Source organism: Stegostoma tigrinum, chromosome 2, assembly GCF_030684315.1.
Source record: "Stegostoma tigrinum isolate sSteTig4 chromosome 2, sSteTig4.hap1, whole genome shotgun sequence".
NCBI lineage: Eukaryota > Metazoa > Chordata > Chondrichthyes > Orectolobiformes > Stegostomatidae > Stegostoma > Stegostoma tigrinum.
In genome coordinates, this window is record NC_081355.1 from 60,576,651 (window position 1) to 60,601,677 (window position 25,027).

At 42.4% G+C, this 25,027-nt stretch overlaps 1 protein-coding gene across 5 annotated transcripts in view; it reads right to left on the minus strand.

Moving 5' to 3' along the window:
* Nucleotides 1-25,027, minus strand: part of rbms3 (RNA binding motif, single stranded interacting protein) — a 1,261,622-nt gene that overhangs the window by 89,309 nt on the left and 1,147,286 nt on the right. For all 5 annotated transcript variants that reach the window (XM_048556972.2, XM_048556941.2, XM_048556951.2 and 2 more), the window contains one exon: nucleotides 16,324-16,430. In XM_048556972.2, the coding sequence (XP_048412929.1) occupies nucleotides 16,324-16,430 (107 nt within the window). The remainder of the gene's footprint in view (nucleotides 1-16,323; nucleotides 16,431-25,027) is intronic.

Sequence of the window (25,027 nt, forward strand, 5' to 3'; positions counted from 1 at the left end):
AGGAATGGTTAGGGAGGCGGGGGCGAGTTGGGCTGGTTTTGGGATGCAGTCGGGGCAGGGGAGATTTTGAAGCTTGTGAAGTCCACATTGATACCCTTGGGCTGCAGGGTTCCCAAGCGAAATATGACATGCTGTTCCTGCACTTCGGGTAGAATCATTGTGGCAATGCAGGAGGCCCAGGATGGACATGTCATCCAAGGAGTGAGAGGGGGAAATGGTTCGCGACTGGGAAGTGTAGTTGTTTGTTGCAAACCGAGCGCAGTTGTTCTACAAAGCAGTCCCCAAACCTCTGCTTGGTTTCCCTGACATAGAGGAGGCCACAATGGGAACAGCGGATACAGTATATCACATTAGTAGATGTGCAGGTGAACATCTGTTTGATGTGGAACGTCTTCTTGGGGCCTGGGATGGGGGTGACTGGGGAGGTTGCACTTCCTGTGGTTGCAGGGAAAAGTGCCAGGGGTGGTGGGGCTGGCGGGGAGTGTGGAGCAGACAAGGGAGTCATGGAGAGAACGGTCCCTCTGGAAAGCAGACATGGGTGGGGAGGGAAAAATGTATTTGGTAGTGGGGTCAGATTGCAGGTGGCGGAAGAGTCGAAGGATGATGTGTTGCATTCAGAGGTTGGTGGGGTGGTATGTGAGGACAGGGGGAATTCTGTTTTCATTGTTATTGTGGGTAAGGGGTGTGAGGGCTGAGTTGCGGGAAATGTGAGACGTGGTCAAGGGTGTTTTCGATCACTGTGGAGGGGAAGTTGCGGTCCTTGAAAAACGAGGACATCTGGGATGTCTGGGAGTGGAATTCCTCATCTCAGGAGTAGATGTGGCGAAGGCAAAGGAATTGGGAATCGGGGAAGGCCTTTTTGCAGGAAGGTGGGTGAGAGGAGGTGTATTCTGGGTAGTTGTGGGAGTTGGTAGGTTGACATAGCTATCGGTTTCCAGGTGGATGCCAGAGATGGAGACAGAGAGGTCCAGGAAGGAGAGAGAGGTGCCAGAGATGGTCCAGGGAAACTTAAGGTTGGGGTAGAAGGTGTTAGTGAAGTGGATGAACTGTTGGGTGGCTAATTTCCTCTCTGGAAAACCAGGGTGACCTGCAAGTTGGGTTGGGGGGATGGGTAGTGGCAGTGGTAGGGGATGTAATTGTGAATCCTGACAGGTATTTTATTTTGTTTTTATCTTTTGCTTTGCTCTTACAGCTGTTCACATATCCAACTGACAAGGATGCATGGTTACATTCCTTTTTCAAAGAAAAACTAGGCCAAGAACCATTCCTGAAATGTGGGGAGGAGTTGAAGGCATGTACAAAATATGAAAGCATTCTAAATGGAGAGGTGGACAGTGTAGAACTCAAAAGGATACAGGCAGTTTTTTGCAGTGCAAATGAGGTTTAATGCAGAGAAATGTGAACTGGCTCAATTTGGTTGATAAAACATGGCAGACAATATAAGTTAAGGGAAACAATTCTAAAGATGCAGGAACAGATGGAACTGCACATATTATTTGCATAAAGCATTAAAAGTGATAGGACAGGTAGAGAAAGTAGTTAGTGATGCATACAATATCCTAAAATTTATTAATGGCATAAAGCACAAGAACAAGGAGGTTATGGTGAACTTGCATAAGCTGTGCTGGGCACCACACTTTAGCAAGGATGTGAATACATTGGAATGGGTGCAGAAGAAATTTATAATAACGGTTCCAGGGATAACAAACTTTAGTTATGAAGAAAGATTGGTAAAGTCTAGACTGTTTTCTTCAGAGAGGAGGAGGCTTAGATGAGACTTGATATAGATTTTTACCATCACAAGGGGTTTGGAATGAAATAGCTAGGGAGGAATTATTCCCACTTGTAAACAAAAACTTGCAAATAGGAGGTCGTAGATTTAAGGTGATTTGCAAAAGTAGAAAAAACAATCTGTGAACAATCTTTTTCACACAGTGATTCAAAGTGTGGGATGCATTGTCTAAAAGCATGGTGAAGGCAGGTTTAATCAGGCATTCAAGAAGGTAGAAGATGGAGATAGGTTATAATGCTTATTTGAAAAGCTAGTACAGAGCCAATGGGTTGAATTTTCATCTTCTGTGCTGTAATGTTTCTGTTAGTCAGCGTGCATGAAGTCCTTTATGAGGCATTAGTGTAACTTTGTCTCGTTTCCAAGAGGTATGTTAACTCAAATAATGGAACATAACAAGTGTCAATAAAATACAAGGGCTGAACAACCAGGAAGTGGCCAACTCATTTTTGCTAAATTTACTTCAGGCTGAAAGGGGTTGGCAAGCGAACCGCAAGGAAGATGTCAGGGAACAAAAACATTCACATTTCACCAAAGAATTCATTAAATTTGTTTACTACCTAAACCAAGCGAACAATGAAATAACTGGATGAAGACTGCCTTTAAAGAACGAGAATGCGAAAAAACAAGATAGATGAAGGGCCCTAAAAAGCAGATTAATATCCTGGACAGAATACCAAAGATTAGAGACCTCACAATTAAGGAATATAAAGCATGGGGCAATGGTGAACCTGCCGTAACAACTATAGCGTTGACTATGGAGACAAATGATCAGATTTCATCTAGCAATTATTAACATTAATTATTTACTATTATTTCTAATAATACATGAAGAATTCCAATACTCATTTTTTATATTCTTCTATTAATAATTTTGAGAGGTTGTTCAGCTTGTGTAGATTTTGTTGGATTACAGTGTGTCACAGTATCAGTTCTATTTTGCAAACAGTCCTGATTCTCATCTATACACATGTCTGGTGTCAAAAAATTAGTTTGCAAACCTTGCATTGAAAAGGCGGTATACATAACACATATTTAACATACAAGAAAATTAAATTGTATCAGCACTGCCCCAAAATAATTTATTTGATTCCCTCATTACTGTGGTAATGCATTAAAAATGAGTATGTGCAACAGTAATCGTATTAAAATTTGGGCGAGCACAAAATTTCCACTTAATTTGCAATCAGGAGGTTTATACCATCTAAAATAATTTCTTATTTTCCACAAATTTGCAACAAGGCCAACTTTCACAGGATTCCCCTTCTGCACGTTGCAGTGCCAGCAAGCTTTTTCAGTGAACAGCCCCATTCAACCTGCATTGAACCTATTGAAAAGTTCTCTCACACTGGGTGTAAAGAGATGAATGGCTGTTGGAAATGGTTTCCATTCCAATGCTGGCAGGAATGCCAATGATGGCAATGCAAGTGCAGGCATCTCTCAAAGTTCTTCACAGGCTCGTTTTATAGATATAATTACTTGGTAATTGAGAGTGTCAGTTCCTTGGATTTCTGGTCATTAGATACTTAATGGGTTATGTTGTGAGCTGTATGCAGTAATGCCTCTTCTACCACCCAAGTGGGATTGCTGAAATTCCTTGAATGTAGCAACATGAACTGACACTGCTGACAATTAAAGACACCCAAATCGAAACTACTTGTCATTATTTAAATCTACTGGTGCCATTAGGCACTTAGCACTTATTATAAGGATATTAGACTTGGAGACAAAGAAAAAAAATCTAGAAGCCCTCTTGGTGAAACTTCCCTTCAGAGAAACTTTGTTGTGAAACCAATTCACAATATAACACTGCAGTCCAGTATTTCTACAGCAATAAACTGCATCTACACAAGGTCCATAACTGTGAAAGCATTCAACTAAATTTCATCTGATACGACAGCCCAAATGAAAATATCTCAACAATGTCAACAGGATGCCACAAACAAGTTTGATTTTAATGTATAAATGGGCAAAGCACATTAAGAAAGTTCAGTCCCATTTTCAGGAAAAGCGATTATCTTCTCCAGCCAAATATCAAGCTGAAACTCTTTTATAGTTAATGCCTGGAGGACACAGCAAGGTCAATGGAATGTTGGCCGTTAATTCCGAAGGAACGGGCAATGTAAATAGGAAGTCTTTCTACAAGAATACAAAGCACCAAGTAGAAGGCAGCTGAAATACTGCAAACAATTTTAATCCCTTTATTTAAGGATCTTTATAAAGGCAGTGGAGGCGGTCCACAGGAGGTTCCCATGGTTGATCCTGGGTACGGAGCAATTTTCCTCTGAGGAGAAGTTGAGTACATTAGGCACAAACCCATTGAAGTTTAAAAGAATGTGAGGCAACTTTACTGAAACATGCATGATTCTAAGGGGGGTGGTGAAAGGTTGATGACTCTTGTGGGAAAGTCGAGAACCCGTGGGCATAGTCTCAAAATAAGAGTCCCCCATTAACGACAGAGATGAGAGAGTACAGTGAATCTATCATTACCACAATGGGTGGCAAGGCAGAGCCCTTCAGTATTTTTAAGGCCGAGATAGACAGATATTTAATCATTAAGGGAATGATAAAGGCAAGAAAGTAGAAGTAAGGATTACCAAATCAGCCACTGAGTGACAGAGGAGTCTCAATGGGACAAGTGGCCTACTTTTCCTTCTATGCTTTATAACTTTTGGTTAAGAAGCTTCTTCCTCAAAGTACCTGCGCCCCATTACTCTACAGCACCTGTTATTCTCCTTTTATATGGTCCTCAGTACAATCAATTAGTTAGAAGACTGTAATATTTATCTTTCTTGGTGTGATAAATTTTGTGAAGTGAAGCATCAAACACGGAACTTCATTCAATGGAAGGGTGGACAAAAGAATCTTACTGGAGAGAAATGAGACACAGAGAGGAGCACTGGGTGTTAGAATCACCCAAATCCACAATATGATTGTAATCCAAACACCTCCCCATCCAGTTCTACATTCAGAAGATTTGCAAAAGAGAGGGGGACAGAGTCTTCAAATGCGGATCTTTGTCAATTTCATTAGAAATCACCAGCCCACCCCCTCAAACTGATATAGAGGCTGCAATTAGTTGGCACAGCAGATTGGCTTTCCAGTCAATCCACCCATCCAGGATGGTGAGTGGCTTGGAGGGAAACTTGCAGGTGGTCAGTGTTCCCATGTTTCTGCTGCCCTCATCCTTCAGGATGGTAGTGGTTGTGGGATTGGCAGGTACTGTTTATTTTCAATCTTTCCAATACTTACATGGCGGACATTACTGCTCATCCAGTTCTGACAGCTGGCTGGTAATTTAGTGACAGAGGCGGAACCAGGAGAGGTTGTGGTGTAGTAGAGTTAGCCGGTGTCAGTGTAAATACAAAAATACTTGATGTGTCTCAGTAAATATTGCCTTGGGGCAGCATGTAGATGGGAAATAGGATGGGCAAGAGGTGACAAACAAGGGTAGAGCATTAGGCAGACATAAGATAGTAGGATGACAGTAACCCTCCACCTCATACCCTCCCTGCACAAACAACTGCACGGCTCTCCAAGTTCCAAATTTGTCTCAGGCTGATGTCATCAAAATCATTGATATGGATCGCAAACAGCAGTGGGCCCAGCTCTGGCCCCTGAGGCACACCACTAGTCACAGGCCTCCAGTCCGACAAGCATCCTTCCACTATTACTCTCTGCTTGCTACCATCATACCAACTGTGTATCCAATCGGCCAGCTCACCCTGGATTCCATGTGATCAAACCTTCCAGAGCAGCCTACTATGTGGAACCTTATCAAAGGCCTTACTGAAATCCATACAGACTACATCTACTGGCTTGCCCTCATCAACCTTCTTGGTCACTTCATCAAAGAACTCTGACAAATTTATGAGGTATGATCTCCCACACACAAAGCCATGCTGACTACTCATAAACAAACCCTCTATTTCCAAATGCACAAGTTCACACTGACCCTCCGAAGAGCATCCCCTTACCCCATCCCTGTAACTCTGCATTTCCTGCAGCTACTGCACCTAACCTACACATCCCGGAACACTATCGGTTGTTTAACATGGCAAATCCACCTAACTTGCACAGCTTTGGACTGTGGGAGGAAGCCAGAGTACCTGGTGGAAACCCATGCAGACACAGAGAGAACATGCAAACTCTAGACAGACTGTCGCCCGAAGTTGGAACTGAACCTGGGTCTCTGGTTCTGTGAGGCAGCATTGCTAACCACTGAGCCACTATGACACCTGGATAAAGAAAATCAAATGAAGTGTTCAGGAAGATCAAGTGAGACTATCTGTACCTGACATTATGCCAACAAGTGTAACAATATATTCAAGCACATTCCTTGGAAATGGTCTAGGGAAACACCTCCACAGAATCTGGATCAACAGGGTGTAGCATGGAAATTGCTAGAGTCCATTATAAAATATTTAATAGCACTGCACTTGGAAATCAGTGTCAGGATTGGACAGCCAGCAAAAGGAAAGTCATGCTTGACAAATCTACTGGAAATGTTCGAGGATGTAACTAGAAGAGTTGATAAGGGGGTACCAGATGATGTGGTTTATTTGGACATTAAGGCAGCATTCAACAAGGTGCCACATAGAGATGATCACATAAAATTAAAGTGGAAGGGTTTGGGTACAGTGTACAGACATGGATAGAGGACCATGCAGACAAGGAACAGTAGGAATAAACGGGTTACTTTCTGAGTGGCAGACAGTGGTGGGGGGTGGGGGGGGGCGGCGGTGTGGCCGGGGGAGTACTGTAGGAATCGGTGCTTGGATCCCAGCTCTTCACAATATATATTCCTTATTTGGATGTGGGAATTAAATGTAACTTCTACAAATTTGCAGATGACATGAAGTTGGATGGGAGAGTGAGCTGTGAGGAGGATGCAGAGACACTTCAGCATGATTTGGACAAGGTGGGTGAATGGAAAGTTTCATGGCAGGTGAAGTAGAATGTGGACAATTGTGAGGTTATCCATTTTGGTAGCAAAAACAGGAAGGCAGATGATTATTTGAATGGGAATAGATTTGGAAAAAGGGAAGTATATGAGACCTAGGTTTCCTTGCACACCAGTCGCTGAAAGTTAGCGTGCAGGTACAGCAGGCAGTGAAGGAGGCAAATGGTATGTTGGTCTATTTCATGAGAGGATTTGAGTACGGGAGCAGGATGTGTTGCTGCAATTGTACAGAACCTTGATGAGATCACCTCCAGAACGCTGTGTGCAGTTTTAGTTTCCTTATCTGAGAAACAATGCTCTGGCGATGGAGGGAGTGCAACAAAGGTTTGCCAGACTGTTTCCTGGGATGGCAGGCCTGATCTATGAGGAGGCACAAGATTCATTTGGACTAAATTCACTGGTGTTTAGAAGAATGAAGTGGGATCTCAAGGAAACTTATAAAACGCCAACAGGACTTGGCAGGGTGAATGCAATAGGCATGTTCCTAATAACCTGGCAAATGTGCATCCTTGGATTCTATGTAGCTGCGCTAATGCTTGCAAATTCAGCTGTGATTCAGCTGTATTGTGGCTTTTGGAAGTGCATCGGGATGGAGCAGAGGTGAGAGAGGAGTCACTGCTGGTGACGGGTCACTGCTCTTCTGAGGCCAGTAACACTGAACAAGGTCGTGTATCCAATTGCTGGCCGCAAGAAATCGATACAGCTATGGCTGGACGGTATCAGTCTCAGCTTCTTTATCCCTGCCATCTCAATATGTTCTGAGGCAAGCTTGTCCTGAGTGAACTTCACAAAATGGTTTGCAATTTCTGAATCTCCACTCCAGTTTAGCTCTGTTCTGCTTTATACAGCATCCTGTCCTACCAGCAGAGGTGATTTGAGATGTAAATTTCAGAAGCACATACAGTGAAACGTATTTGCCTAACCTATCGTCCATGTAACAGATGCAATTCATGGAGGCAGGATTTCTAACAGGATTTGATGTGTGGTTCTCTGATGTGTGTATGAATGCTACACTGCTGAATGAGCATGCATATTGAGAATTTAAAACACTGTAAAGTCGTGTGAGATTTTCAGGGGTTGGCAGTGCAAGGTAACAAGTTCTGAGCACATGCTTTACATCAGGTACACTTGAGACAAATACTTGATGTTTGAATCTGCTGGGGAAAAATACCTTAGTAATTTTCCTCTAGCCAGGGCACTTCTGCTGCATTTGCAGCCTCTAGATATTGCAGAGAGTGATCACCCTGTCAGCTATCTGCAGTGAGGCAATTCAAATGATTTTTCTCTAGTTTGGGTGCCCTTGAATGTCAATCTAACTGCATTTGTCAATCTCTCAAAAGCTTAATTAATAAATGGAACTATTCACTATTGTGTTCAGTAATATTTGAACATAGCCAAAGCTCACTGCACTTAATCCACTGTTGTAAAATAAGGAAGCTTGCATTTATAAAACTGTCATGATGTTATTTACACAGTATATGTCCAAAACTGACAAAGGCTTGCAAGCAAGGTATTGCTATAATCATTGCTAAAATTGGATAAGCATATGGATAATGATGGGATAGTGTAGGGGGAGGGGCTTAGATTAGTTCACAGGTCGGTGCAACATCGAGAGCCGAAGGGCCTGTTCTCGCTGTACTGTTCTATGTTCTATATCAATCAAATTAGTAAAGATACCCTTGAAGATGAGCTCTCAGAATGTCTTAGAGATACATTCTCAGAACAATGCAGTCCGATTCCAATCAGGGAACCAGCTATTTTGAATTTGGTAATGAAATAGGAGAAATTGAAGATCTCGTAGGAAAGCATTCAGCATCCTTTAGGCACTAGTGATCACTGCACAGAAGAATTTCACATTCAGTTTGAGATCAAGAAACCCAGGCCTGAAACGAGGACTTAAAATCAAATGAAGTCAGTTTCAAAGAGACAAAGACAGTGGGTTTGTCACGTGGAATGGGAAATTAGGTTTGAAGGCAAGTGATAGAGGAAAAATGGCAAATGTTTAGGGAAATATTTCATTATGCTGAACAAAGATTTGCCTCATTGAACATGAAGACTCCAAACAAATGCTCAGAAACAAAAACAGAAATTACTGAGGATACTCAGCAGGTCTGCCAGCACCTGTGAGCGAAAACATAGTTAATGTTTCCCTTCGTCAGAACTGATGAGGATGGTACTGGGGTGATGTGTCAATAGGTAGCAAAGAGTCAATATAAATGAGTCAATCTCAGGTGGGTACAATCTAACTAGTGGAGTGTCACTGGGATCTGTGCTTTTTACAGTCTACATGAATGATTTGGATGAGGGGATAGACTCTTGAAGTAGGGAAGTCTTGATCCAATTGTTCAGAGCATTGGTGAGACCTCAACTAGAGTAAGACTTACACTGTTGGTCTCCTTTCTGAAAGATGATTATATTGCAATGGCTGAAATTTGAAAAAGGCTCACTGATTGATTCTTGAGATGGATAGGCCGCCTGAGGAAAGGTTCAGCAAGTTGTACCTATGTTTGTTGGGGTTTAGATGAAAGAGAGATGAACTCATTAAGACGTATAAAATTCTGAGGGGACTTGGTAGGGTAGATGCTGATAGAACATTGCCCTGGTAGGGAAGACTACTTAAAAATCAAAAGATCTCCCATGCAAAATGCTGATGAAGAAGAATTTCTTCTGTCAGAGAATTGTCAGTCCTTAAAGCTCTCAACCCAGACAGGGTAGTGGAGGATGGATTGCTGAATATATTTTAAGGCTGAGTAAGACAGATTTGGATCTACAAGGAACTTATGAGTTGTAGGGAAGATAGGAAAGTGAAGGCTACAAATACATCATTCATCTTGTTAAACGGTGGAATAGATTAGATTGGCCAAATTTGAACATATAAAATCAGAGCAGCAGGAGGCCATTTTGCTCTCAAGTCTACTCCACCATTCACTAAGATCATGGCTGATCTGTTTGTTGTTTTAATAAATACCATTCTCATTCAACAACCAATGATTCATCTGCCTCTATCTTAATAATATTCAATGTCACCGCTTCCATCACCTTTAGAGACAGAGATCCACAACCCTCTGAGAGAAAGCAATTTCTCCTCATCTCAGAATGGTGGCCCCCAATTTTAAACTGTGCCCTCTAGTTCTGGACTCACGAAACGAGAGAAAACATCATTTCTATGTCAGTTCCGAAGAAGGGTCACTGGACCAAAAACTTTAACTCTGCTCCGTTTCCACAGATGCCGCCAGATCTGCGGAGTTTTATCAGCAATTTTCTTCTGTCCACATCCATCTGACCAAGACCTTACAGGATTTATACATTTAATTAAGTCACTTATATTCATTTAAACTCCAAGGAAAACATAAGTTTATAAAACAACCGACTTATTCCTGTATCAATCCAGTAATTCTCATCTGAATGACTGCCAATGGATACATATCCTTTCTTAAATAAGGAGACCAGAACTGCACACAGTATATGAGGCTTGGTCTCACTATTGCCATGTATAACTGAAGCAAGACAGCCTTACTTTTATGTTTAATTTCTCATAATATTATTCAGAATAGTATCCCATGAGCCTTCTTAATTACTCACACTACATGCTAACCTTTTGTAACTCCTGCATGTGAATACAGAGGTCCCTCTACCCCGCTGAATTCTGCAGTCATTATCCATTTAAGTAACATTCTGCTTTTTCACTCTTCTGCAAAAGTGAACAACATCGTATTTTCCCGCATCATATTCTGTTTGCCAGACTTTTTTCCATTCACTCACTTGACCTATCTATTTCCACCTGCAAACAATGTCATCTTTGCAACATCCTTCCCCACCTATTATCCCCTACAAATTTTACTACCAAACCTTGCTCCCCTCACCAAATTCATTAATAGAATTTAATAAAAAGTTGTGATCCCTAACACAGACCCCTAAGGAAAGCAAGTTCTCAATTTGTCAGTCAGACAAAAACACATTTAGACATACGATCTATTTTCTGCCAGCGAGACAATCTAATATCCATGCTAATGTGTTGCTCCCCCTCCATGCACTTTTATTTTTCACAGCATCTACTGACGTGGCAGCTTATCAAATGCCTTCTAGAAATCCAAGTACAATACGTCTACAGGCTCCTCTTTATCCACAACACATTGTACCCTTTCAAAGAACTGTAATAAACTGGATAAACATGATTTCTCTTTCCCAAAGCCACTTTAGCATGTCCTGATCAGCTTGATATTTTCAGAGTGCTCAGCTATAATCTCTTTGAGGACCAGTTCTAGCAGCTTCCCTATGACAGACATCAAGCTTACTGGTCTGTGGTTTCACATTCTCTATCTCATTCTTTTTTGAATAGGCAACTAATACTTGGTACCTTCCAGTCCAATGGAATCTTATAAGAATAGAGGGAATTTTGGAAAATTGACACTAACGCATGTACCACCTTAATAGCATTTCTTTATAGACCCTAGAATGAAGTCCATCAGCACCAGGGACTTGTTGGTATGTAGCTCCATATGTTTTCTTCCCCACTGACTGTAATGTTTCTAAGACCCTCTCTCTGCCAGCTCTTGTTTTACAACTCTCACTGGGATTTTGTTTCTAACCTTTACAGTGAAGGCAGAAGCAAAATATTTATTCATTGCATCGACCATTTCCTCATTATCCACTATTAACTACTCATTCTCATTCTCTACATTGGCCTTCTCCTGCTCCTATTTCTTCTGTTCTCAAGTGCAGAAGCATTTTAGATCCAGTTGAGCTTGAAGGTTAATCATTTTTAGCATGCAGTGGCAGCCAACTCACATGTATCAAGATCCACAAACAGAAATTAAATAATAACCAGATAATCTGCTTCACTGTTGCTGGCTGTAGAATAAATATGGACCAGTACACTCTAAGGCTTTTCTTTGATATTGCAGAATCCCTAGAGTGTGAAAACAGGCCATTCAGCCCATGAAGTCCATACTAACCCTCAGAACAGCACCCGCCCAGGCACACCCCCCCCTACCCTATCCCTGTAACTCTGCATTTCTCATAACTAACCCACCTATCCATGGGCACTGACAATTTAGCCTGACATATCTTGTGGGAGGAAACCAGAGCTCCCAGAGAAAATCCACTCAGACACAGGAGAATGTGCCAACTCCACACAGACAATATCCAAGGTCAGATTCGAAACCAGGCCCCGGTGCTGTGAGGCACCAGTACTAACTACTGAGCCACCGCTCTGCCTTGCACATACTGTCATGGGCTACTTCACTGGGCAGACAGGACCTGCATTTGAAGATGGCTCATCTGATGGAGGTCTCTCAGCACAGCGTTGAGTTTTTAAGCCAAGAATTGGTGTTTGGATTTCTGAAATGCGACTGGGACCCATAACCGACTGGCTTAGGTGAGAGTGTAACACTGAGTCATGGCTAATAATTGGCAGGATGCCATGGAGCATGATATATAGTCATAACAAAACACAGCAATAACTATTCTGCACTGTGCCAATTATTTGCTGAAAGAGTGTTTATTTTCCATTATTTTATAATGATGATGTATCACTACTGAAATTTGTAAATCAATATAAACATCATCCAAATGTTTGCTAATACCCAGACTAGGAGTATTGTAATTTGTATTAAAATTGACAAATTATCTTTTTTACATATTTGCTAAACAGTGCTAATTGCAATTTGAGTACTCTATTTGGGATTGATTGGGGTTCAACATTCTGTAAACATCTTGTGGGTGGGCATGTGAGAAGCAACAAAAGAACTGTGCAAAGCCTGCTTGATATTCAAGGGAAATCAGCTTTGTAAAAATTAGGGATAAAAAGTTTCCTCTTTTATTTAAATTTAAATAGTTACTCAAATTTCCTGCAAGGGTTTCCTGAGCAGTATCCATTCAATTAATCTGGCAAGAACACCTTTTAAAGGACTGCAAACAACATGCTACTTTATCTTGAAAATTCAATTTGGCTAGTCATTACTAACCGAGTGGGAGTACAGCATGTTGTTTACTGCAACACCATGATGACAAACTTCCTGATGACTTGAGATGTATTTTCTACCCGGTCACTGAATCCTAAAACATTCTGAATGCAATATAATTGGAATACCTTCAAGTATCAGGTTCTGGGCATTGTTTAAAATAAAGTAAATTAGCTGCTACCACTTGGGATGTAAAGGGCTGCCAAGCAGGCTCATCATCCTGCCAGCGCAGAGAAAGTCCGTCAACTAAAAAAACTAGTTTATAACCTTTTTACTTTATCCTTTGCTAACTGGCTTTCTGCAATCAGGCAAAAGGAACAGTCGTCACATCTGTCATGCTGTTGTGAGCAACACCAGTATGCTTTCAGATTCTGTGTTGGTTTTCTGCAATGTTCTGTACTCATGCCTTTCGGATCAGCTCATAAACTCTGTTCAGAACTGTACCTGAGGATCGAAAATGATCCTTCCTTTGAGAAATCACCATATGCAAGATGGCAAGCACATCATATATGAGGTTTTAACGTGGCACTGCTTGGGCACAGGCCATATTATGGTCTGCTTTTATCATTTTTGTAGATGCTCAATCCATTTCAAATTGCAAAAAAAAGCACTGAGTAATGTTGTATACAGTGCAGTATGACTGCAATGCTGAAAACTACTGGAGATGCCTGTTAGACCTACAAATTCCAAGCTGCTTGATGTTTAAGATTTGCACATTTCTGTTTAAGATTTTAAACCTGATATACTATCCTGCCAAGTTGAACAGAAGTCCCTGATTAATGCCTTTTGATCATCAACATATATTCCCTCACACATAATTAATAATGTTGAAAACTGAAGCACCACCTCAGAATTTAGGAAGATGTTTTTCATCCAAAAGGTACTGGAAATTTGGAACAAGATCCCCGAAAAGCTACATATCCTGAGGATCAACTGAAATTTTCAAGGCTGGATTAATAGATTCTTGTTGGGTTGGGATGCCAAGGGATATGGAATAAAGACATGAAACAGGAGATGGGCTGCAGATTAGCCACAATGCGACTGACTGAGAGAACAGATTTGAGATTCCAAACAGCCTCCCCTATCCCAGCAGAGACATGTGCTCGAAAACACAAGCTGGGGAGCTGCTGTCTGCCTCTTTGGCAGAAAGTAATTACATCATGAGGGGGAGGAAGAACCAAGCATTAAGAATAAATGCACAACTACCACATGAAAATCTCAGCTTTTCAAAGCTGTTATGAATGTATTGTCTCTTATATTGTTCCTGTAAACGATGCAAAACTGCCACATGCTCCGCACTCATAACAATTTTTAAGGTGTAATATGACGGTCCCTTTAAGAGAACAACCAAACTGAACTGCATACAGAGGTTGTTTTGTGAAATCTGTTTACATGTTTCGTTTTGGCAAAGATTCTCACGACAGTGGTTAACAGCCACATTGCAGGCTAACCATATTATCTTGTCTAAAAACAAAGCTGTTACCCGTAAACTGCATGTGCCTCAGATTAACAAATTACAAACATTCCTCAACAGCTCTGCCTAAACTCCCACATCACAGAACCATAGCCTGAAGCTGGGATAGTTTCAGACAGAGACGAAGATGAGCACATCCAAGCAGGCAGTGTAACACAAGCTCCACTAGGTGGCACCAAGTTAAATGATTCTGCTGCAGTAACTGGAGCCCTTGCAACGTGTACAGAGTGCTGTTCAAAACTGGAGCAAACCATACTTTAAAACTTAATAAAACAGCTACAAAAACCAGATGGCTTCAGGTTCAATCTCTGGTCATGGAGGACAGCAGTGTGAAGGCTAAGATGGTTAATGTTGCCTCTGGACTTGGGAAAAGAGAAGTATCAGCAAGGTAATAAAATGTGAGGCTGGATGAACACAGCAGGCCCAGCAGCATCCCAGGAGCACAAAAGCTGACGTTTCGGGCCTAGACCCTTCATCATCTCTCTGACGAAGGGTCTAGGTCCGAAACGTCAGCTTTTGTGTTCCTGGGATGCTGCTGGGCCTGCTGTGTTCATCCAGCCTCACATTTTATTACCTTGGATTCTCCAGCATCTGCAGTTCCCATTATCACAGTATCAGCAAGGTTCCTGTTCCTGGTCATTCTTCATTAATTTTTATGGGAAAATAGATACAGTGGGTGCTATAGGAAAAGACAGTTAGTCTCGTTCTGATGCCTCATGGCCAAACATCCTGTTGACATATGCTGGTACATACAAAAGAAACTTGGAATGTCATAAGAAACATTGATAAAATTTGGTGATAACAATGCATTTGTGATCAACTGGAACCAGACAAAGTTTGCTAAAATATACTTCAGTTACGGGCCTTAACTGTTACCAGGGATAAGATTTGTGTCATTCACACGAATTGGACTCAAATTAAAGGTCCTGAAGCAAAGATGACACTGGACCCCTTTGCATGTGTGAAGACAAAAGAAGGTATTTAAATTCAATGAAACGTACTCTTCAGAATTCATGTTGGGTGAATACAAAATAATTTGTCTTATTTCAGGTCACAGAAAATAGTGACTTCATGTTAACAACGAAGGTAATACAATATTGCTGGTTATTTTGGGAAATGAGAATATTTTAAAAGTCCCTATTCATTGATAAAGAGCATTTGGAAAACTTTGTTGTTTGTTCATGAGGAGACAGGCAGTGATATAAATGATGCTGAAAGACAAGACAGCATCATTGGCTTGCAATACCTTTAAAAAACCTGAAAAAAAAGGTCATTTGGTTCCTCTTCCTGTTATGTTTTATTTAAATAAATTCCCTCAAAGGCAGCATCTTCAGTCTTTCCACAACAGGAAGCTCAACTGAGGCCATAGGAAAATCTTAATTTTGTTCTATGCAAAAGTGTATCCTCCAGGATGACTGGTATTGGAAATGATCATAATGCGTAGAATGGCTGTTTCAAATACGAGAAGATGTTACAACTTACTTCACTTTTGATAATCCAGTTGCAGTATGCAGTTTCCTTTCAAGAAGATCTGAAGTAGTTGGTCAGCTGGGCCAGTGTCCCTCCCTTCATTTTCAAGCAGAATAGCAGAAGCTAATTGTCATTCAGGACACTAGCTGGAAAAGTGAATCTGCACAGAAATTCTCATAGGTTCTAATTTATTAATGTCAGTGATAGAATTCCAGAAATGGTTCAGGGGCGGCACAGTGGCTCAGTGGTTAGCACTGCAACCTCAAGCACCAGGGACCCGGGTTCGATTCCAGCCTTGGGTAACTGTCTGTGCAGAGTTTGCACGTTCCCCCCAGTCCAAAGATGTGCAGGCTAGGTGGATTGGCCATGCTAAATTGCCCATAGTGTTCAGGGTGTGTGGGTTATAGGGGGATGGGTCTGGGTGGGATGCTCTCAGGGGCAGTATGGACTTGTTGGGCCGAAGGGCCTGTTCCCACGCTGTAGGGAATCTAATAGCCTAATTATTAGTGCACTGGATTAGCTGCTGCCTTCCCTTATTCGTACATTCATCATAACACATATTCCTTCAGCCAGACTGCAAAGGGTACCGTAGCTTGAGAATTTCCCAGAACCCGACCTTCCAAACTTCTGTTTCTTAGAAATGTAGACTTGCACAATAACTCACCTCTCCTTCTCTGGGCCACGGCCTTCCATTTTGCGTATATTTGCTTTGATTCTGTCTTTTCTTCTGCCCTCCATCAGCAAATTTGCAAAGCAAAGGCTCACTGGGGGCTGCAAAAGCAAAAGGCCAAGGCCACATTAGCAACAGAGAAGTGACTATATGAGCAAAAGTACTGTGCGTGTGTGTGTGTGTGCGCGCGCGTGTGTGTGTGTGCGCAACGTGTTAAAACATAATCTGAGCCTTTTCATGTTAGGTGCCAACAGCAGTGTGTGTTGCTGAAACTTCATAACACTGGCAAGGAGTACAAGAGCTTAGATTATTCCACACCTGTGACTGACAAATTCCAATGCATATTAAAAAGATAAGGTGCCCATAAACCAGACTCGGGTTACCCACCTGTGTTTCTGAATAAAGCCCTTATCTGTTGGTGTTACCAGATGTACCGTAAGAAAATACATCAAATATCATTGAGTAATACCACATTCTACACGCTTTCAAATTGTACTGCACTTTCATAACCGGAATATTCTGAGTTCAAGATTATTCAGCCACCTGTTGAAAGCAGTTAATTCAGCTTTCTACCTTCTTTATCCTCATTGTTACATGAATGATAAATTATCTTTTACATAATAGCTTTAAATACACAAATTCAAAGAGTATCCGGCTCTGAACTTTTCTAACATTTAATGTGTTCGTGAAGCTGAAAGTCTTAACAATTCCTCTAACTGAAACAGTGAATCATGAAAATTTTATCAGGTCACTTTAATAATCACGCAATGTCTTATAAATGCAAGCAGCCATTTCCTCTCTGTTTTATTAATTAGTACACAGACCTAATGGCTGGTAACTAATGTAGCTGACTAAATTGTAAACTCCACCGACGCACTCTGAAAAACAGTGAAATACCAAAGGCATTTCCACTTTGCGAACATGTGTCTTTCCTCCATTTGTTTACAAATACACCACAATCATTTGAGTCACATCAAAGTATAGTCCCTGAGGGGAGGATTTTGCTCCCATGGTCAGCAAATCAATATCAGAATTACCAGTCCTGACCCTGCACAGGGCTGGGGTCAGAGGAGGAGCAGTCACAATCCATGAGCTTCCTCAATGTACACGGCCAATTAGTAGCAGTGGATGTTTATGGAGGTGGTTCGCTGGAAGTGTGGGCCCAAATTAAAGGTACTATTGGCTCTTGCATTTGTGGCAGCCATTTAGATTCAGCGTTGCAAGCTCCAGCCCGCCAGCAGGCAAGGCAGAGAGGTGGAAGGTGGGCAGAGCCATGTTTTGTGAATGCAGCCCTCGAGGTGTTCCTGGATGCTGTTAGCTAGAGGAGGGAAGTCCTGGTCACGGGAGCTTCTGGGGTCAGCTATTCAACCACACAAAGCAGACCTCCAGCCTCATCCAGGACTTGAGCCTGCAGTAGGCAAACCAGCTCAGCGGCCTAAGGATGCCTGCTGCTCCTTTATATTTGAGAAATGTGCGCTCAGGTTGCTTACTGACCCTTTTCCAATGTCAGAGCCTTTTCACTGTTGAGGACCTGCAACACGAGTGGTTTCTTAAAAACAAGAGCCATGTTCAGAGAGGCCAGCAAGGGGATTAGCTCTCTCTGTATTTTGCCCTTGCAGGAGACAAGGCACATAATTTTGGGAAAGTGCAGACACCAGAGGAGAATAGTCCAGCTGTGCACCTAAACTCCAACAGAGAGAGCATTGATAAGTAGCCTCGCAGCGCTGAGTACGAGATAGGAAGATGGGACTACCTGGAGGAGAGAGCGAGAGATCGAGATCTCTGGGTGAATGGAGAGGAATGCACTCTTCCCTCTCTGCAAACACTCCAAAGATTGAACTGCTTTGGCAAGTCCAGACGCTGCAGAGTTTCTGCTGTCACAGGCTATCTTCCAGGAGGGAGCAGCAGGGTTGGCTCGTCCACTTCGGCCGCTTTTCTTTATTTCTTTCTCTTCTTCCTTTCTCATCTTTCCTTTCTCTTTTAAAAAAAGTTTGTTAGTTGATTTTTCTCCTTACTTACCTTCCAGACGAGGTAACGGAGGCAGTGGAGGAAATGGCATTGCGGTTTTGTCGAGTCTGGAGCGTGGCAGCAGCTGGGGGACTTTGATGGTCGGAGATTGAGCCCAGCGCCATGGCGAGGGAGGTCCTCCCGCACTGTGTGCAGGCAATCTGAACTCCCTCAGAGAGTGGGCCAAAGTGATGGAGATCGAGCCCTTGTGGGGGGTGCAAGCCCAGCAAGGCTAAGCACTTTAAGAAAGACTGTTGAACTTTTAACTCTATTTTTTTGTTTTTCTAAGTAATACTAAGAGGAACTGTACATTTAACTTTTAAGTTGCTTCTTTATTTTCCTACTTTGTACCGAGGTACCTTTGTACCTAAGATAGCGCCAGGAATGGCAACATTGACCACTTTTCATTGTATTCATGTACTTCTGAACTTCAGTACATGTGACAATAAAATCTAATTCTAATTCTGTTTCTCATGATCTTCTTGCACCACTGCCTATCTGTCGTGGCAGGCCAGCAACAAAGGACAGCCACTCCAGCCTGGGCATTGTAAGCATCTGAGACAGCAACATCCACACTGTCACATCATACAAGCCCATTCTCCATCTGTGTAAAGACACTCATCTCTGTGGGTCTCTGTACATAGCTACAAAGGGCGGGGATAGCACCAGTGAGCAAGAAGGTAAGGCAACTTTGAGCAGTGCCCCTAGGAGGGATGGCACACAGGCAGGCATGTTCAACTGGATGCAGACGCAGGACCTTGGACTTACAAAGAAGGAGACTCTATTTTGACCAGCAGCACCAGCCATGTTCGCACATGACAAGAGTTTGCCATGGTGGTGAAGTGGTCAGGGACAAGAAGCTCAGTCTGTGGACCAGCATGGCTCAGAGCTCTGAATCCCTGAACACTCCACTGAGAGACAGGACAGCTCCATGAACAACGGTGCAGACTGTTCAGCGATGCTGATGAAGTGAAACTGAATGGAGTAGGTGTCAGTCATGGCTTGGCTGATGCTGCACCCCAGCCTGCTTTCCAATCACTGGCACAGTCACTGGCGGAGATGAAGAAGAATCCTCCCACTGGAGGCAGCATCATCTACATCTACCCAAACCGCCATCCACTTCAGCAGAGAAACATCTTCACGCGGATACCTCCATGGAAAGGATAACCCCCAAGCCCATCTTAACCTCAAGCACAAACACTCAAATTGGCTGCGTCCGCCTCACCTGGCATTGCATGGGGGGCAGTGCATTTAGTTCACTTCTTAACAGGCATTTTGCTACTTTTTGCTAACATTGCAAATCTTGCCTCACGACTCTGGAAGTATGAGCTTCTGTTGTCGAATGGCAAAATGATAGAAAAGAAGGATAAAGTGATCTGCAAAGGGATGTACTGAGATTACTCATCGATATCCATAATGCAATTGTGGTGAGAGTGACTTTTTTTTCCCCCCCCCGAAGGGGTGTGCTCACCAGGAGGGTTCAAAGTGAACTGCAGAGCATGCAGTCCTGCTGGAATGGGTGAAATGTGCCTGAATTGGATGCTCTCTGATGTTGATTACATCCTGATGAGACCATTGAGCCCTGCTCTGGATATGTGAGGCTTCATTCACCTCTGGCACGGCCTGGGCACTGCTCTGCTCTGCATCTTCCTCCCGTAGTGAGCTGTGTCATTCCAGTGACTCACGCTCCTCAAGGCTCAGATCTATCTGGACAGCTCAGCCGATCACCACAATGAACAAAGGCCTTCGCAGGAGGCAGACTTCAGAATGTCACCCAGATGATCAGACAGTGGATTGGCATTTTTCAAAGCTGGATGTCCTGATTGGTGGAGGACCTTGTCAGCAGACGGTTTCAGTTGTCTCTCGTCCCCTGGAAAACCATTCAGGACGTTTTGGGTCATGGCATGGAAATGTGAGGCACCCTGGGCTGCCACACGATGAATGTCCTTATGGCAGCAGCTTGGGCGCCCACATACACAAAGCTCTTGTTATGGCCACATACCAACTGAAACTCAGGGAAGTGGAAGCCCCTTGTTATTGACCAATCTGGCTGGCTGGTTTGGTCGCTGCATGGGACTGAGTGACGATGCCCTGTACTCACGCAAATCCAGTGGATGGAGGTGAAATCCAATGATCTTTATCCATGCCAAGACCTGTCTGTTTGAAATCGAATGTGTTGTCAAGTTCTGGCAAAGAGAAGGTTAGGGAGCTACGGTATCCACTGGTGTTCTGCTGCATGCAAGATGCCCAACTCTGATGTTAATCCTCAGGAGGAATAAGAAGTGAAGAGGTTCCCAGCTGCGCTGACTTTGATGTCTGTGGGCAAGGCCCTGTGAGAACTGCTACGAGGTATGTGGTCTTCTGCAAGAACTGTTTAAATCTCAGTGACTGCCTGCCCAGGAAGGTGAATCTCCTGTGGCACTCAATCCCGATTATCCTGATCGTTGCTTCATCAGCACAGCACAATGCTTTCTGCTTTCCTCCCTCCTTGTTCCAATCCTCTGCCTGTCTCCCATGCAAAGCTCAATGTCAGTTGCTGTGGATGTTCATCCTCTTCGCTTTTTGTCCCGATTTCAGGGACCCCTAATCCTATGTCCATCTGCCGGATCCCTTGCACTCAGCTTCGTAGATGATGATAACTGGACCTCTTAAGACCACAGGTCATGACATGTGGCAGAGAAATCTGTAGGTTCACCACACTCTGCGCGAAGAAAGTTCTTATCTCTGTATTAAATGGCTTACCCTGTATCCTTAAACTGTATCCTCTGATTCTGGACTCTCTAGTCATTGGGAATATCCTTCCTATGTTCACCCATCTACTCCTGTCAGAATTTTATAGATCTCCCCACATTCTTCTAAACTCCACTCCTAAATTCCCTCTGATTTTCTTTCGAGCTACAACTTGTACAACTTCAACATAACGTCCCAACTTGTACACTCAAAGGCCTGAGCAACAAACACAAGTGTGCTAAATGCCTTCTCAACCACCCTCAAATCATAGGCCTCTTCTCCTGGTGATCATTCAAAAGCCACAACGTCTGGCAGACATTCAAAGGCCAGTCATTAACAGTTCAAGCTGACTGGCCATTTTGTGGCACAGTGGTAGCGTCCCTAGTCCTGGGCTCAGAGGCTCGGGTTCAAGTCGATACTACTCGAGAAGTGTACACTAACTTGGCTGAGCAGGTTGACTAAGAAAAATAAGTTCACCGTGACTGGCTCTACATACTGCAACAACAACAAGTACTGATTAGGTAACAGTGAGAGTAAATCTTTGCAGTACTGATGTTTATCTGCTTCAACAGTGCTAACATTACAAAATTGTTGCCTTCTTGTCAAAAACAGAATAAAGTCATATACATCTGTCAACTATAGTACTTGGTTTTTAATTTGGAGCCCCCACTGGGTCAGTTTTAGATTGACCCTGATCTAATCTTCCCCTGAATGTTTGCTCTCTAAATGCCGTCCCTCAATCAACAGCTTTGCGGTAACATAATGCTCCTCCAAACGAGCAACATTCTGCTAGAGCTACACCCTTTCCACTCAGCCAGTATTTTATAACTGTTGCCCAAATGAATATCCTTTGAATAACAGGAACCCAAACTAATTCTCTCCTTCCACCATAGCCTAAATCCCCTGATAAACTGCCATCATTTGTTACCTAACAATTAAGTTCTTACCCATCCATATGATTTATCCTAAATATCCACAGTTTTGAGTTTAATTAACAGTCATATGGAACGGAGTAACATGCTCTAGAAGTCTAGATAGGGAATATTTCAACCCTTTTTGTATGTCAAGGAGGCCAAACAGTCTGAATTGTGACTTTCAGAATGGCATTTAAAACTGTTCAAAATGTTTTAGTTTGCTTTAAGTTTATCCCTCACAATTGACCCTCTAATTCTACACAGAAACAACACAAATGGGTCTGTGGTAGCCTGTTTTTTGAGCAATTAGTTCTCTAGAATATTTGTCTGTTTCTAACCTGCGACCTTCTCAATCCTGGCCTACCTTCCTCATCGCCATGACAATGAATGCCTCACAAATGTCATCCTCAGGCTTCTCAGTCTCTTTTGTAATGAAGTTACACTCATCTTTGGAAGCTGATAGTTTTTTTTTAGCTCCATTGCCTTTCCAGGATGTCTATTTCATTTCTATTAATTTTGTCCCCGAAAACTTGTTCGGGGAAGAGTGTGCTCCACACATCTTCCCTTGCGTAGACTGGGAGACTGGAATCATTTGCATTTTTTAAGATGTTCATGACAGCTCTTGACTATGCCCTTACTGCTGAGGTACTGGAAGAAGTTCCTTTAATTATGATTCACGTTTGTATTGAAACTTCATTCTTTTTTACTACATGCTCTCCTAGAATATCCAAACTTAAGAACAAGAACATGAATATGTTACATGACCTATCAGGTGTGTATCCCATTCAGTCAGGTTGTGGCTGAACTGCTACATCAACTTGTTCATAAGTTTTTTTCCGTCAGACTCCATAACATTCATGTTGTTCACAAGGAGGTCCTGAATGTACCGACTGATGAGCACCACAGTAGCCCTTTGAAATAAACATTTCCAAAGATTTGAAATCTTCTGAAATGGTTGAACCTTTATGTTGAAACTATGACCCCTAGGTCTAGATTCTCAAACCAGTTGAAGAAGCCTCTCAGCATCACCATATCAAGTCATCCAAGAATGTTTGTTTCAACAAGGTAATTTTTTATTCTTATCAGCTCAGCGATTCAAGGGCAATTCTGCTCACTCTCTCACAGGTCAGCCTTCTTATCCCAGAAAATAATCCAACAAACTTTTGTGGCACAAAAACCTAAGGCAAGCGTACCCTTTCTCTGATAAATAGACCAAAACTGCACTGTACGCATGACGTGGTCTAAGCAAAGCTGTACCTAACTATGATCTGAGTTCTTTACTCTGATGCTTATTACAATCTCTGCGTTTTTAAAAATAAATTTGAACTTTCAGTTTACAGTTAACACAGTTAAACCTGTTACTGAAACAAATGAGTAAGAGAAAACTATTGACTAAACATTGTTTTTTTTTGTAAACTTCATATGTTTTAAACTACAGGAAAGAGATTTCCCATTAAGCTTTTATTAAGACTAAAAATCTCCTTCTGTGTTTAAACATTACACTGTCTTTAAGTGGGCACTTTATCTTTCAAACTATTTAGAATTGTTCTCCGCTCTGGATAGCCTGGTTTCTTTTTACCTTCTTAAGTTAGTTGCTTCACATTCCAGAAATAACTATGATGGTTATACAATATACTGCTTCCCAATCGTTCCAATTTTTCAAGACTTTTTAAAATTCTCATCAACTCAGTCTTCAATCAGAGCCTGATTTCCCACCACACAGAACATTTGAACAATTCAGTCAGTATTTTCTCTACATCAGGTGTTGGACTAGCTGTCTCGATTTCCTGTTCTCTGCTTAACAAATATCTACAGACCACACCAAAATATAACTGTGATAATGGGAACTGCAGATGCTGGCGAATCCAAGATAATAAAATGTGAGGCTAGATGAACACAGCAGGCCAAGCAGCATCTCAGGAGCACAAAAGCTGACGTTTCGGGCCTAGACCCTTCATCAGAGAGGGGGATGGGGTGACTCTGCCTCCCTAACCTGTTCTTCCTCTCACCCATCCCCTCCTCCCACCCCAAGCCGCACCTCCATTTCCTACCTACTAACCTCATCCCACCTCCTTGACCTGTCCGTCTTCCCTGGACTGACCTAACCCCTCCCTGCCTCCCCACCTATACTCTCCTCTCCACCTATCTTCTTTTCTCTCCATCTTCAGTCCGCCTCCCCCTCTCTCCCTATTTATTCCAGAACCCTCACCCCATCCCCCTCTCTGATGAAGGGTCTAGGCCCGAAACGTCAGCTTTTGTGCTCCTGAGATGCTGCTGGGCCTGCTGTGTTCATCCAGCTTCACATTTTATTATCCAAAATATAACTGCTGTCTACATGCAATGTTCGTGGATTTGTAAGGAAGCCTATAAGCCTATCCCAAAACTTACTTCTTCTGCTCCCTTTCCCATTGCAATATGAAATAAATTATCCTTATATTTGGGTAGAATTGCTATTTAGCTACCTTTGATTCCATCTTTGAAGTAAAGGGACAAATTAAAGCACAATTGTTTAAAAGCTGTTACCAGTGACACTAAACTCAGACTTGGCAGGCTCAAGGCCAACGCATGGTTAGTCAGAGACAGCTGCTTTTGTGTCTGAGGATAAATATTGCGCACCTTCCTCTCGACACAACAATCCAAGCCTTTCCTTGATCCCTATCTACCATCCCATGCCATCAGGCAGACTACAAAACTGTTCACATGACCTATGCTAACCCTATATTTAAAGCTAGTGTTCCAGACATCATAATCTTATAAACTTCACAATTGTGACATTCTCCAACCTTTTAAGTGGAACAGGACTCTTCAGCCAAATTCAGAAAATGAGTGATGCAAAGGTTTCCTACATCAAACAGAGGACAGTGGTCCATGTGACAGTCAATCAGAAGTAGTTACGGCTGCCTGCTGAATCGATGCTTGGCTGTGATGTCACTGTTAAATTTTAATTTCTACACCTTTTTGCTTTTCATTCTTTTTATTAGATGTTCTTATTACTTAAAATTGGTTTTGAAACTTACCTTAATTCAGCCTCTGACTACAAATGGAGT